Below are 14384 nucleotides of genomic sequence, written 5' to 3' on the forward strand. Positions count from 1 at the left end.
CTTGGAGGAGGCAGACCCAGCCTTGGCACTGCTCTCTCCAGTACGCGCCCTTCGTGCTTACGTAGACAGAACGCAGTGTTTCAGGACCTCAGACCAGCTCTTTGTCTGTTATGGTGGGAAGCTGAAGGGAAAGGCTCTCTCCAAACAAAGGTTGTCTCACTGGATAGTGGACGCCATTGCTTTGGCATACCAGCAGCAAGGTCGACCGTGCCCCCTTGGTGTGACGGCCCACTCCACTCGGAGTGTGGCCTCCTCTTGGGCTCTAGCGCATGGCGCCTCGCTAACAGACATCTGCAGAGCTGCAGGCTGGGCGACACCTAACACGTTTGCGAGATTTTACAATCTCCGAGTAGAGCCAGTTTCTTCTCATGTACTCGCTTCAACTAGCCGGTACTAGATTCTGCTCAGGTGTCTTCGCTTGCTCGCCATTCCTCTCCACGGACGGGATACGTGCGATATTCTCCTCAGGTGAGCCTCATAAGCCCTGAGTCTCCTCCAGCACTGACGACGTCAGCGCCAGAGTTATGCCACGGGCAGCTTTCGCGCTTGGCTAGGTGCCTCCATGTGCATGGTTCCCTTCGGTGACCCCCACATGTGTATTCCACTGTAAGCCTCCTTGAGCATGTGTCTTTCCCTTGGCAAGCCACCTTGCCACCCCTGGGGTTGAAATATTCCACCTGCGGCTGGACACCCCAGTGTTACTCCGTATGCAGCCCTTCGGGGTCATATGTGTATTCCAAGTCCCCCCCTTCGGGTTGGGCATGATTGCATATTTCCACTGGATATGCTTCCCAGTGTACCTTGGTATTCCTGTGTTAAGTAGGACTCCTTCGTCCGTGCTAGTTTCACGACAGGGAGATCAGACTTACGCAGGGCACTGGTAGACAGTCGAGAGGTGGCGTGATTTTACGGGAACCCCATTCGTCTTCATCCGACGTAACTCGGAGTGACAACGAAAGGGAACGTCTCGGTTACGTATGTAACCCTCGTTCCCTGAGTAGGGAACGGAGACGTTACGTCTCCCTGCCACTTCCGCTGTACCGCTGGAACGCCTGAGTTCAGTCTCGGCTCCTCAGCGAAGACATATCTGCATGTTGCTCGCGACTTCCTTTATACCCCCAGGGTGGGGCGGAGTTACGCTATGCAAATTCCGCAGACCCATGGCATTTCCTTGCCATTGGCTCATGTTTTAATACTCGAAGATGATAGGATTTCTAAGCGAAACCCCATTCGTCGTCATCCGACGTAACGTCTCCGTTCCCTACTCAGGGAACGAGGGTTACATACGTAACCGAGACGTTACAATTTCAAGCATTTACGCATTTTATCCAAAATTCAAGCATTTTCAAGGATTTCAAGCACCCGTACGAACCCTCAAAGTTGTAAACAAGTTATGGTACTATTTCAACAAAAGTGTCATTCAACAAAAAAAGTGCTTCAGATTCTCCCATTAAAAACACATGAACTCCATTAAACAATTCTTTCTCCATTGAAATTATAGCAGTACGGTGAATACGTCTTGAAAATAAAGAAGTGAAGAACAGAGGTGTGATTCAGCTGTGAAACAGATGAAGATTAAAGACTTGTCCGTGTCCTGCTGGCAGGTTGCTCATTCCACAATTGACTAGCATGAAGTTGAGTTTGTCTGTGAAAGCCTTCAGCCCTTTACCAGAATTGAACTTCCAGTATTCAAGAATCAAATCCATACAATGCAACTTAGCTGTAAGTTGCTTAGCTGTCCAAACCAACTGTGAAGCTAAGAAGGAATCAGACGCCAAGGTAAAAAAAAATGATTATATAGGTCCCACTACTGGTTGTTGGACAGCACATTTACATTGGTGTAACAGCACACTGGATTGATGAATCTACACTGGAAAGAAGGCCTGTTTCCATTACCTTCAGATGCCTGAAAGGTTCACATATGTTTGATTTGCTTACAGGAACCTTGGATGACATACATTCGGAATTTGACATAACAGAAAATATGCCTGCATGTGGTTGGTTAGTCTACTCATTGAGTTTCATTCTACTGCAGTAGAGTGTATATAAACTGGCTGGCTAGAGTGTATGGTGTCACGAGTCACCACCCCTTTCTTCTCCTGTCGAAATTTAGTCGCCATCCAGGTATGTTTGGTGATGTTGGCTGGGTTGTCAATGGCATACTGTAGCTACAGTAACGTTACACTGTTAAAAAATACTTACAGTAAAATAAAGTTAAAAAAAGTATTTTTACAGTAATGTTTCTGTAATTTAATTTACATAATTTTACTGTATTCTCTGATTACAGTAAATAACTGTATTTTTTAATTATTGTGTTTTTTTTACAGTAAGCTACATGAATCTCTGTATGTGCTATATCTAGAGGAAGTATGTAAAATGTAGTATATAATATATTTTCCTGATTTCTGAATATTAATAACTGGCAGCTGGCAGTAAATTATTTATCAACTGCATATTATGCCATAAGCTTTAAACAATTGTTTTAAAATACATAAAGTGTTGTATAATGCACAACTTAATTCCCCTATTACTTCACAAAACAAACAAAAATAATTCAACATCCTAATCTTGAAAAACAGGTCAAAATTTATTTATTTTATAACTTCTAAATCTGCATGAAAAAAGTAATAAAACAGTGTATTTTGTATTATTTTGATTTCATTTTGATTTACAAAATTGTATTTTTTTCTAAAAGGACATGAAATTAAAAAAAAATAGCCATCATGGCCCTTCACACAAAGAAGAAATACACGAACAACATATATTTAAAACCACAAGTTGACCAACATGATCATAATAAAATGGTTCTGAAAAACACAAAGACACAGATGAATTTCCACCACTTCATTACCAGACTAACATGTCCGAACAACAAGACCCCAAGTGAGTCCAACAAACTTCTGATCAAAAATGGAGAACAATTCATCTCCAGATGCTGTTCCATCACAGGATGCAAAGAGTGGCTAGAAATATTGAAAAGAACAAAGAGGACAATATATATTAGATATATTACAAAACATAATGATACAGTCAGAGACAGATAGAAAATATTAAAAGTTTACAATTAAGGATAAAAATTGATCTGTGTGTGTGTGTGTGTGTGTGTGTGTGTGTGTGTGTGTGTGTGTGTGTGTGTGTGATGTGTGCCCTTGTTTATATTACATTGTGGGGACCAAATGTCCCCATAAGAATAGTAAAACCTGAGATCACCTACATTGTGGGGACCAGCCAGCGGTCCCCACTTTTCAAAAGGCTTATAAATCACACAGGATGAGTTATTTTGAGAAAGTAAAAATGCAGAATGTTTCCTGTGATGGGTAGGTTTAGGGGTAGGGTTAGTGTAAGGGGACAGAATATACAGTTTGTACGGTATAAAAACCATTACGTCTATGGAGAATCCCCACAAAGATAGTGAACCAGACATGTGTGTGTGTGTGTGTGTGTGTGTGTGTGTGTGTGTGTGTGTGTGTGTGTGTGTGTGTGTGTGTGTGTGTGTGTGTGTGTGTGTGTGTGTGTGTGTGTGTGTGTGTGTGTGTGTGTGTGTACACTACTTACATTTCAGAAATTCCACTGATAATCCATCACTTTGCTCGGAAGAGTGGCAACATGTGGGTTCACAGAAACCTGTTTCTCACCATTTGCCCCGTCGTTTTAGATGGCAATTTTCCTCTCGACTTCTTTGTTCCTCTCTCTGGATTAATACATACAAAGTGCCTAAAGGGTCAGGAAACAGACAATATGTAATTAAGATTGGTTTGAAGTTTTTGAGGCTTGTAATCATGTTTTTGAAATTGGACCATATATTAGAGCATGTCCACTAATTAAAACACCTGATTTAACTCATTAGATTGCTAGTGTTAAAGAGGGAGACATCTAAATCTTATTCACCCTTAAACTTATCTCTTCTCGAGTTGAGAAACATTGTGTCAAAGGCCTCAACAGATAACATAACTATAAAAGGCAAGTTCTGATACTGAATACATGTGTAAAATGCAGGCTAGGTTGTTACCGCTGAATGAACTCAAAGGTACAGACTGCCTCCTCCTGATTGAATATGTAATATGCTGTGAACAGTATGGCAAGGCCAGACAGGAAGCTGGGCTGAATTCCTCACACACAACTTGGCCTTCCAGTGTCAGTATGGGCGCTTGAGAGCGTTTTGGCAGCGCACGAGCGCAATATTTTTTTCAGTTGAGACACTTTGCTTATTATGATACGGAATATCTGCAAAAGTGTTGCTAGTCTCTCATTTCACACATATTTTGTTTCTGTGTTGATTCTATATTACAGTTTTTCTCGATTGCTTAAACACATTTCTTGAAACTATGCCTCATATTCTCAAAACAGTAAACACAAATCCATAACGTCTCACCCAATTCCCCAAACATCCTATTTTCAGGTCAAAATGAAGCTCTACACTCAAAACCATTCACTCTTGCTGAAAAACCAAACTTTGCCCTCAGACAGGACACACAAGCCCTCAAAATCACACACACTGCAACATAGTCTAACACACTGGTGCAATAAATTCAAAACAACATTTCCAAAACTGGTAAGTTATGTTGCTTGTGGTTCCCCCCTCACAAACCTTTCCACATGGTGAACACAAAAGACACAACCAATGGTTACATTGGCACATTTTTATTCATTCATGTACTACACAGTACAACACACACACACACACACACACACACACATTTTTTATTTATTTTTTTACTCTCTCCTCTATTTATTTTTTTACAGTATTTACTTACTTACAGTAAGATGTGTGTGACCATCATATGACAGTAAAAGAGCACACACAAAACCTTATTCTAATATGGAATTGTATTGGAATGGTAAAGAGTGTTGTTACGTGACAGGAGGGCCTCGATCCACTCAAGGAGACAATATGATGAACACGTCTAAGAATGTTCCACATATGGTTGAAATACCATCATTGGCCTAGAAAGATAACATTCTGGGAGTCAAGACTATAAAGGATGAAGGATGGCCAACCTTCACTGTCACACTCTGTGTCACTCTGTGTTACTGTACAACTGCTGACCTTTTCTTGCAAGAAAATACACCTCATCAAAGACTATTGGAAATGTTTGTCTTTTATTCAGTGATAGAATTTTGTTTGTCACCACACCTCCCTGAAGGTTCTCGAGGCGACAGTAAAGCGACTCAAATTTGGCCTTACTCGTAGCCCAGCCTCCCTCATAGTCATACCATTGACAAAGACATGGGCAACTAGAGTGACTGCTTGTCTTCTTGCCCTTCGTCCTCCTCCTTATCCCTCCTCGATCTCTTCCTTCATGTCTTTTTGGATCCTTTGTTCCAAAACTCAATAAACTGATTTGGGCCCTTTTATATATCTATTGAAGGTTCTGATTGATGTGTGTTAAATTTTGACTCTTAGTGTTTCCACTTGGGTAATTGTGTGCTAACTGAGCTGAAGCTGTGCTGACTTGAGTGAACAATATTGAATGCTAGTGCTTTCTAAATGACAACATGGTCTAGGCAATGAGAAATGAAGGGATTTGTGTGTAGAGTTTTGCAGTGACAGTTCAACAAATCTGACTCATGTGTCAAAACAGGGAATAGTGTTTATAGTTTAGTGAAATGGGTGTGCTTTTTGATAAATGGCATTATGGTTTTGAAATTTTAGTTCAAAAGCCTGGTTATAGTGTTTAAGCAATCGAGAAAAACTGTAAAATATCGATACAATGAAACGTATTTTCTCTGGCTCTTGTTTTAAATGATTTTGTTACGTTATTATGCTTGTTGTTGTCATCTGTTGACGTTGTACAAGCAGAATGTGGCGGTTGGTCGGTGTGGTATTAGTCCCGCCCCTTCTCCACTGTGATTGGACGGTTGGGAAAAAAGTGACAGTGATGAGCGCTGCGTTTTACCCAAAGTTGAACATTCTTCAACTCTCTGTGACCTGTAAAAAACGCAGAGCGCTTCAGCGTGAAAAAAACACTCAGCGCCTCGTTACACTCATGGCGTTTTAAAAACGCAGCACTCCCATTGAAAACAATTGAAAAAACACACCAGCCGCGTGAAAAAACCCTTTGGTGGACACACGGCCTAAGCGTAAAAGATTACTATGGAGTGCGGGTGTCACCCGGTATCGTCAAAACAAAATTTCACAGGATCCTCATTTTTTGTGATATCAACCTGTGATTTGGAAAACGACTTGGTTAGACTTTTGGTCTTCTTGCAAGGAAAGCACAGATACACACCGTAAATCATCATGACTCACAAACACACACTGATCTGACTGTCTATATGAGGATTCATTAAACACATTTATTCTGACGTGTTATTTCACTGACAGAAGTTCAGCTGTAGTATTGATGTAATTGTTATACAATACAGAGACACGAAGAGTGAAGATCCAAGCGCAGCTTTATTTGACAGTAGTCCAGAATCAATACAGCAGACAAAGGGTCAAAACACATATAAACCATCCGAAATACAAACACAAACAGGGAAAACAGGGAAATGCAGGAAACTGAGGGTCCAGAAATGCAGTGGTAACATATAAAAAATAAAAACCTAGCAATAAATGACAGAGTGAAGTCAATTTGTGATGATGAAACAGGGCAGAGGATTATGGGTAGTGTAGTCCATGACAGAGTAACAATAGTCTATGATGGAGAGCCCACTGGTGGACAAACAGCACTTCAGCTGATGACTGGGACAGTAATGAAGAGAACATAAGAGACTATAACAGAAGTCAACGACCTATGGCACAATCGCTGGCACGTGACGTGAGTAAAAGTGAGAGAGGTGTATGTATTTCATTCAGATAAAGTTCCTCGTTCCTGCATACAGATCTACATCTTGAGGTAAACATGCGAGAGTGTGTTATAACAGCTCCCGGTACACAGATATAACAGCGCTATTACAGTAGTTTCTGCGCTACGCATCGCGGAGAGAAGTTGAGCATCTCGTCAGCGAGCCGACGTGAAAACTGAAAAGCAAATGAAACTGAAAGTTCAGCGTCACATGCTGAAGCTCAACACACAGTCGTCTTCATTAAAAGTAGTGACACTAAATTATCTTTCCAGTGCTGATGCCGCATCTATGATCTTGAAATTGTCTGATGATAAATAAAATCAAGCTCATATCTTGCTTTCTTTAATGTGAACTCAGTGATGTGAAGTTCAGTGTAAATTGAAGCTCTAACGGATAGCGATCCAATCAGAGTAATTAACTCAGAAACTTAAAAATGGCCACTTCATGACAACAAAGTTGCCAACCCCTTCTCTATAACATCTCACTGTTACTGATTTATCATGCAGCTCAAAGCATTATGGGTAGAATCTCTCTATAGTCTGTTCTCATTCATCAACACAGTTTCACTGATGATACAGGATAAACCCAAAACCCAGGATAGAGCGGTTGAGTGAATGTGGTCTGGACTGTGTGGATGAGGCTCATTGTGTCAGAGACGCTGTAGAAGGACAGAGTTCCTGCACTGTGATCCACATACACTCCTACTCTCCTGCTGATGGGCTTTACAGGGAGTTTAGTCACTATGTTATTGTGTGTGAATGAGTAACTGGAGGAAGAGCAGTACAAACTCCAGGACTGATCATTATATCCAAACCGACACTCATAACCCGATCCCTTCCTGCTGATGCTCTTATATGACACTGATATAAACACATCACCACTCCACTCAATCTCCCAGTAACAGCGTCCACACACACTCTCTCTACACAACACCTGACGCACATCATCAAATCTGTCTGGATGATCAGGATACGGCTGAAGCTCTGTGTAAGTGTTAGTAATCACTCTGTTCCTCTCAGACAGACGGAGGCGTTTATTCACTGTGTTCAGATCCAGAGTGAACTGATGAGAATCTGATGGAGAGAAAACACATCAGAATCAGGAATTATGAATCTGTCTGATCTTTTATTATAGCTGAACTCTTCATGTTCAGTATATCAGCAGTGTCTCAGTAGTCAAGTCACCTTTATTTATTTAGCGCTTTGATCAATACAGATTGTTTCAAAGCAGTTTTACAGTGATAACAGTAAAATAATGCAACAGTTTGTTTCGTCTGTACAGCAGATCTAGAGGAAAATAGTGTCATTGTCCAGCTTAAGTAAGTTCAGTGTTGATTCATTTCTGATGTAAAAAAGTTATTAATTTAGTTAATTTATCTATACAGCCGCTCTGGAGAAAGCAGTGATGTCATCGTCCAGCTCAGTTCAGTTCTCATATAATGGTGTCAATGCAGGAAGAGCAATAATATGGTTTAATAATGCAAATCATCATTTACATCAGTGTATCATTTACTGTATATTAATGGTTATTATTCTGAGTTTATTATAATTATGCCTAATATATACACCACTCAAATATTTGGGGTCAGTATGATTGTTTTGTAATAATTTGATCTACAATGTTTTTAAGTATTCTAGGCCTATTGTTGGTGATTTTCAGTGCTGTAGCCTTTGGCAATCTTGAGCTTTCTTTAAATTTCTATCTGTTTCCTCAAAGGTTAAAGAGATTTGTTACAAAATCCTGTTTAGGATAAATCCATAGAGGAATTTTTACAGAAGAGATTTCAGGTTGTTCTTACTTTCCTGAAGCTTTTTACTACTGTGATTTTACCTCTAAATCTTGGATGAATGTTTTTAATTGGCTTTCATTAGTTTTAGAAGACATCCTGTTTTTGAAGAATATGTTGAATCCCCTGATTTACATCTTTGTTAAAGTCACGAGTCAATTGATTTTGCTTCCAGCGCCCCTCGATGTTCTCTCCGTTAAGAAACACTAATTTACATGATCAACTCTAAAACTCTTCTATCATATTTTCTTTCACCTTCTACAGGAAGAACATGAAGACACTCAGAGAGTTTTTCTGCTGGTTTTCTTAGTGACTTACATTGTAGGAAGTCGTTCCTGGTTCTGGGAACAATGTTGGTGAAAGTGACTGTGGAAATCAACAGACATGAAGAGTGTGATTATCATGTCGAGAGAAAATGATCCCTGCATCCGTTCCTAAGACATTTCTAATATGATCTTCTACATGATATGAGATGATGGAGGATCATTTCTGAGAGCTGATGAATCTCCAGGACTTTACCTCTGTCAGAGATCTTCTTCAGCTCCTCTTGGCAGAAATCCTCAAGTTTGTCTCTCAGCTGACGGACAGATTCTCTCACACCATCAAAAGAGGAGAGAGAACTGAAGGGATTGTCATTTACGTCTGTAGATTCAGGAGGAGCTGAGAGAGACTGGAAACTCTACAGAAAACAGAAATCAAAGCTCATCACCTCCACACTTCATCAATAACCTGCACTACTGTCAGATTTGAGCAGCTCTTGTTGATCTTTAGTAGTGAAACTGGTGCCATCAAGTTCATGGATTTCACATTGTTATTAAAAAAAAAAGTGTTTAAATATTTGTGAAGTTTTGAGCTGTCTCTTTCAAAAGAAGAAGATCAGATGAGAGTCTGACTGATGATGATATAATAACCGAACACACAGATCAACACTTCAGTCAACGGCTCATTCTGCTCTCATGAAATGTTTCTCTGTGAGTCTCTTGCTCAAGTCCACTATGACCCTGTTCTTCTAGATCTCTGTTACCTGCAGGAAATGGATGTGATCCTGTGTGTGTGAAAGCTGCTCCAGCTCAGCGTCTCTCCTCCTCAGATCATTGATCTCCTGCTCCAGTCGCTCCAGTCGTCCTTCAGCTCGACTCACTGCAGTCTTTTCCTGATCTCTGATCCGCTGTGTCGCCTCAGAGCGGCTTCTCTCAATGGAGCGGATGAGCTCAGTGAAGATCCTCTCACTGTCCTCCACTGCTGTCTGTGCAGAGCGCTGTTAGGACACACATCACAATCACACAGTGGCTTCAGTGAGTCCTGACTGAGACGTCTCAAACTTCTCTTCTTCTCCAGACTCACCTTATGAGACGCCACAGCCTCTCTCAGCTGCTGAAGATCTTTCTCTCTCTGCTGGATCCTCTGCTGGAACGACCTCTGCGTCTCCTTCAGCTGGTGCTAAAGGACAAACCAATGACAGGAGAAACATCACATTAATCATCAACTAAACAGATATGAATCCAGTATCAGAGAAGTGGTGAGATTGAGGGGTTAAAGATCAAGATTATAGGTTCATTCATAAGTGCCAGTATAATTTCTTCAATGCCTAGTTTTATAGGGATAGTTCACCTAGAAATATAAATTATTTCTTTGTTTACTCATCCTCATGTCTTTCCAAACTTTCTGAAGACTGTCTCTGTTTGCGTCAATAACCTCAAATCTCACTGGCTCATGCATGTGACATCATGACTAATCATGCCACCATATCTGATTTTTCTTATCACTCCAGATGACTCAGGCTCCAAATTTTTATGCCCTTCACTCTCTAACTTCCCTCTGTCTTGTTCACTCAGTCATTGCTTACGTTGCACGAGTGCCACTACTGGTTTAAATAGAACGCACTTGATCACTTAATTCACTATTGAGCTGGTGTCACGGTTCATGGATTCATTGACTCTCTCTCCCTGTGTGTGTGTGTGTGTGTGTGCTTGTGTTGATTTTGGCTGATCAGCTCATTAGCGCTGTGGCTCATCATTCTCGGCTGTCCCGTCTGTGTTCCTTGAACTACTCTTCGTTTCTTGACTGGTTCTCGGTTCCTGATCATTCCTGCGGTGACTACAGAATATCTGGTGTTTGCCCACAATAAACAGTTGATCATTCGCTACTTAATCTGGCTCTACTTCCTGACAGCTGGTTTATTATTAAACCCCCTTTTTACTTATGAAGTTGTTTTATGCACCGTTCTATATGAGCTGTTGAGAAAATATATTAAATATATAAAATCCTGTAGGTAAAAAGCTGTTGGGGAAAAATAGAATTACACAAACAAAACAAAAATTTCAATAGCTATTATAAGTGTTATAATAATTAATATATTATACACTTTTTATGTGATTAATTCTCTAAATAATTATTATATCATACACTTCAGTTAAGCATGATCTGCAGTGATGTCACAAGTTGAATTGTGGGATATAGAGCTGCTTGAAGTACATCAGAGTAGACTCACTCCCTCTGTCAAAATCGAGGGGTCGAGGGTCTGTCCATATAAACTTCCCTCGTCCACTTCGCGAAGTGGAACGCCTTTCAAAATGGCGACAGGGATTCCCAGAGAAGGAAGTTTGCGAGTGCGTATCTAAAAGTGGAGTGTAACGCAGCCTAGTTTACCCCCCTTGAGTTGTTATGGATTTCTTTCATGAGTTCACACTCACATACATTTAGAGGGGGTAAAGTTTAATGCGTATTTGGCGTGCTGTCCGGCCCGAACCCAGAGTACTCCCCCCGTATGTAAGTGGTTAGGTCTAGAAGCGTGGAGAAGGGGTGGTGTAGGGATGCTGCTAAACTGTCAACATGATTGAGGTGAGACTGCTGAGTGTATATATACCTCTTACCATTGATTGCTGAATGCTCTTCACTTGTGTTAATTATCTGAATGTGCTCCTCCCGAACTTTGTTAATAAAACATAATTTAATGCTACCTTAATGTCCTTTTTGAAGATTGAGCTTTTGGACCCTATTGACTTTCAATATATGGACAGATGAGACATTCCTTAAAATACCTTCTTTTGTGTTCGTCAGAAAAAAGAAAGTCATACCAGTTTGAAAAAACTTGAATGAGAATTGAACTTGAAACCGATAAATGTTCATTTTGTTGGGTGAACTGCTGGTTTAAATGGGTCCTATTATGCTTTTTTCCATGTTCATCTTTCTTTAGTGTGTAATGTTGCTGTTTGAGCATGAAAACATCCCTCCAGAGGGAGTTATTCTCTATATCAGTGTCACTGTTTCTGAACTCCCTGAAACATTATAGTCTTGAATTTTCTTCAGGGAACAAACTGTCACAATATTTCTCAATTAATATTAAATAGAAATCATTAATATTCAAAAAATATGAATTAATAATATGAATGAATTAATTAATTAATCAATTAATATTAAAATATATCGGCTTTCCTACTGCAGACTTACTTAGTGGTTAAAATGTACTTTTAACACTCAATCTTTTATGGTGTTCTCACCACTTTTATAACGACTGCTTTCTTAACCATGCAGTTCAATGCTGGTCAGATGTTTTAAAATAAATTACAAACGTAATCATTCAGTCCTGTCAATCATCATTACGAGTGAATATAAGCAGCAGTCATTCAGTCCCAGCAATAATTCTTCCAGCATTCCTCCACCTCTCCATCGCCATTTATGGTAAAGTGTGTTACATTTCCGAAACACACTCTAAGCAGTAAACCAATCACAACAGACTGGGATCGGCTGACCAATCAAAACAGACGGCGGGTTTTAAAGAAACTGAAACTAAATTAGGCCATGTCCACACTAATACGGTTTCGTTTGAAAACGTATATTTTTCTCTCCGGTTTGGCCTTCCGTCCACACTGAGACGGCGTTTTTATTAATGAAAACAAAGCTTTTTAAAAACGCACTCCAAAGTGGATACATTTGAAAACACCGTTTTCACGCTGTAGTGTGGACTGTGAAACCGGTGGAATTTAAAAACAATGACGTAAATTTAGTCATGTGACGCATATTGTACCAATAGATATTCATGTTTTACCAGTATTGTGCCTGTTATGTTCTATTCACTTTCACACTGTTGCTAAAAATATTCTACATTGCACACTCTTCATATCACAGTCCTGCAAAGATGACAGAATTTACTCACATTTGCTGTCCTGCGGCAATACATGAGAGCAGTTGCGTTTTAGACCAAACATATGGTGACAGCGTGCGACCTGGACCGTATCAGTGAATGGTGAGATATTTTACTAAATAAAATTATCCTGTCAGAAGAATTGCCCGATAACTTCATTATTTATTTTTCCATCTGAATCATATCAGTGATCTTTTGTGGGGTTTTACGCATGCGCAGTAAAGGTGAATTTAGCGTTTTCAGGCGTTTTACAAAAGTTTCTCATCCACACTGAAATGTCCGAAAACGCCTGAAAATGCTAGTGTGGACAGAGAGTGTATAAATAGGAAAACTCCGCTTTCAAATTTATCCGGATTAATGTAGACGTAGCCTTAGTGTTCAGACCGAGGGTGAAAACAGACATTAAATGATGTAAATGTACTCTAGTAGACCCCAAACTCAAACGAAACTATGAACATAAATGAGCATAATGGGTTCTGTAAGTTCATACCTGTTTCTCTGTCCTCTGTGCTGCCGCTGATACAGTGTCGTGGTTTTTATGTTCATCCATACACAGCACACATATACACTTCTGATCAGTGCAGCAGAAAACCTCGAGGAGCTTGTCGTGTTTCTGGCAGATCATCTCCTGCAGTCGTCCAGTGGCATCAGTCAGATTGTGTCTCTTTCCTTTAAACAAACTCTCATGTTGTTCAAGGTGATTCTGACAGTAAGAGTTCAGACACACCAGACAGGACTTGACGGCTTTGTGTTTTCTTCCAGTACAGACGTCACACTGCACATCTCCAGCTCCAGCGTAACAGTCAGCAGCAAGTTTAGTCTTCTTCAGTTTCTCCACCATTTCAGCCAGAATGGTGTTTTTAGCTAAAGCAGGTCTTGGCCTGAAGGTCTGTCTGCACTGAGGACAGCTGTAGACTCTCTTCTCATCCTCCTGATCCCAGCAGTCTGTAATACAGATCTTACAGTAACTGTGTCCACAGTGGATAGTCACTGGATCCTTCAGGAGATCCAGACACACTGAACACATGAACTCATCCTGAGATATTCTGGCTTCTGCCATTTTACTGCATGAATCCAGAAACACAAACACACAACAGCTCAACGACACTTCAGTTTCACTTTCCCTGAACTCATGTGATTCCTGTTTCCTGGTTCTGTGTTTGAGTGTCGTGTGCAAAACAGGCGTGTCTGTAAATCAGTGTGACGAGGCGTGATGTTAAGAACAGTCACTGGTGTCAAAAAGTGTTTATTAACAGTCTTTTGTCATATATATCTGTCAATAAACACTATTGTGAGTGAGTGTGTGTGTGTGTGTACAGTACTTGACTGAAAACTTCCTTCCACTCACAAAGAAAACACTTTTTAAACCACTCTCAGCAACACCACATTTGTACTCACTTCTACTTGACCCACCCTGAATGTTGTTGCACTTTCAGCTTATAAAGTGGAAGCTCTAATCACATGGATTAAGCCGTGTTAACTCAACAAGTACAGATAGTTCTCAACCAGAATAATACCGCTGCCTTTCCCGTGGCGACAACATTAGGGACGTGTATTTGCTGCCGTTCACCACTGAGTGGTGCTATAATCACAGACTTTGAAAAGTTAGAAAGTGAACAGTTCATTCTCAACCAGCAGATACATTCAAGTGAAACCATTGTAGTA

At 40.3% G+C, this 14384-nt stretch overlaps 1 protein-coding gene and 1 long non-coding RNA gene across 2 annotated transcripts; both read right to left on the reverse strand.

Moving 5' to 3' along the window:
• Nucleotides 1-2693: 2693 nt before the first annotated feature.
• On the reverse strand, nucleotides 2694-4137 carry LOC311289750. The gene is made up of 3 exons (XR_014627218.1): nucleotides 4010-4137; nucleotides 3556-3714; nucleotides 2694-2963 (listed from the first exon to the last, which is right to left on the reverse strand). It is a non-coding gene; the product is annotated as an uncharacterized lncRNA (long non-coding RNA).
• A 2241-nt stretch (nucleotides 4138-6378) lies between these two features.
• LOC311289716 (tripartite motif-containing protein 16-like) lies at nucleotides 6379-13855 on the reverse strand. The gene is made up of 6 exons (XM_084407947.1): nucleotides 13210-13855; nucleotides 9920-10015; nucleotides 9600-9833; nucleotides 9095-9254; nucleotides 8894-8941; nucleotides 6379-7862 (listed from the first exon to the last, which is right to left on the reverse strand). Exons 1-6 carry the CDS (start codon nucleotides 13777-13779, stop codon nucleotides 7342-7344), a joined length of 1629 nt encoding a protein of 542 aa, XP_084264073.1. The 5' UTR covers nucleotides 13780-13855; the 3' UTR covers nucleotides 6379-7341.
• Between the last annotated feature and the right edge of the window lie 529 nt (nucleotides 13856-14384).

This window comes from Rutilus rutilus (genome assembly GCF_951802725.1).
Source record: "Rutilus rutilus genome assembly, chromosome: 4".
In the NCBI taxonomy this organism is placed as follows: domain Eukaryota; kingdom Metazoa; phylum Chordata; class Actinopteri; order Cypriniformes; family Leuciscidae; genus Rutilus; species Rutilus rutilus.

Bases quoted from the DNA above. Each gene is read 5' to 3' on its own strand.
- LOC311289716 (XM_084407947.1), bottom strand. From the start codon at position 13,779: ATGGCAGAAGCCAGAATATCTCAGGATGAGTTCATGTGTTCAGTGTGT. The intron at 9,834-9,919 runs GTGAGTCTGGAG...GTGTCCTAACAG, and splicing joins AGGCTGTGGCGTCTCATAAG to CGCTCTGCACAGACAGCAGT. The intron at 7,863-8,893 runs GTAAGTCACTAA...TCTCTCCATCAG, and splicing joins CAGGAACGACTTCCTACAAT to ATTCTCATCAGTTCACTCTG.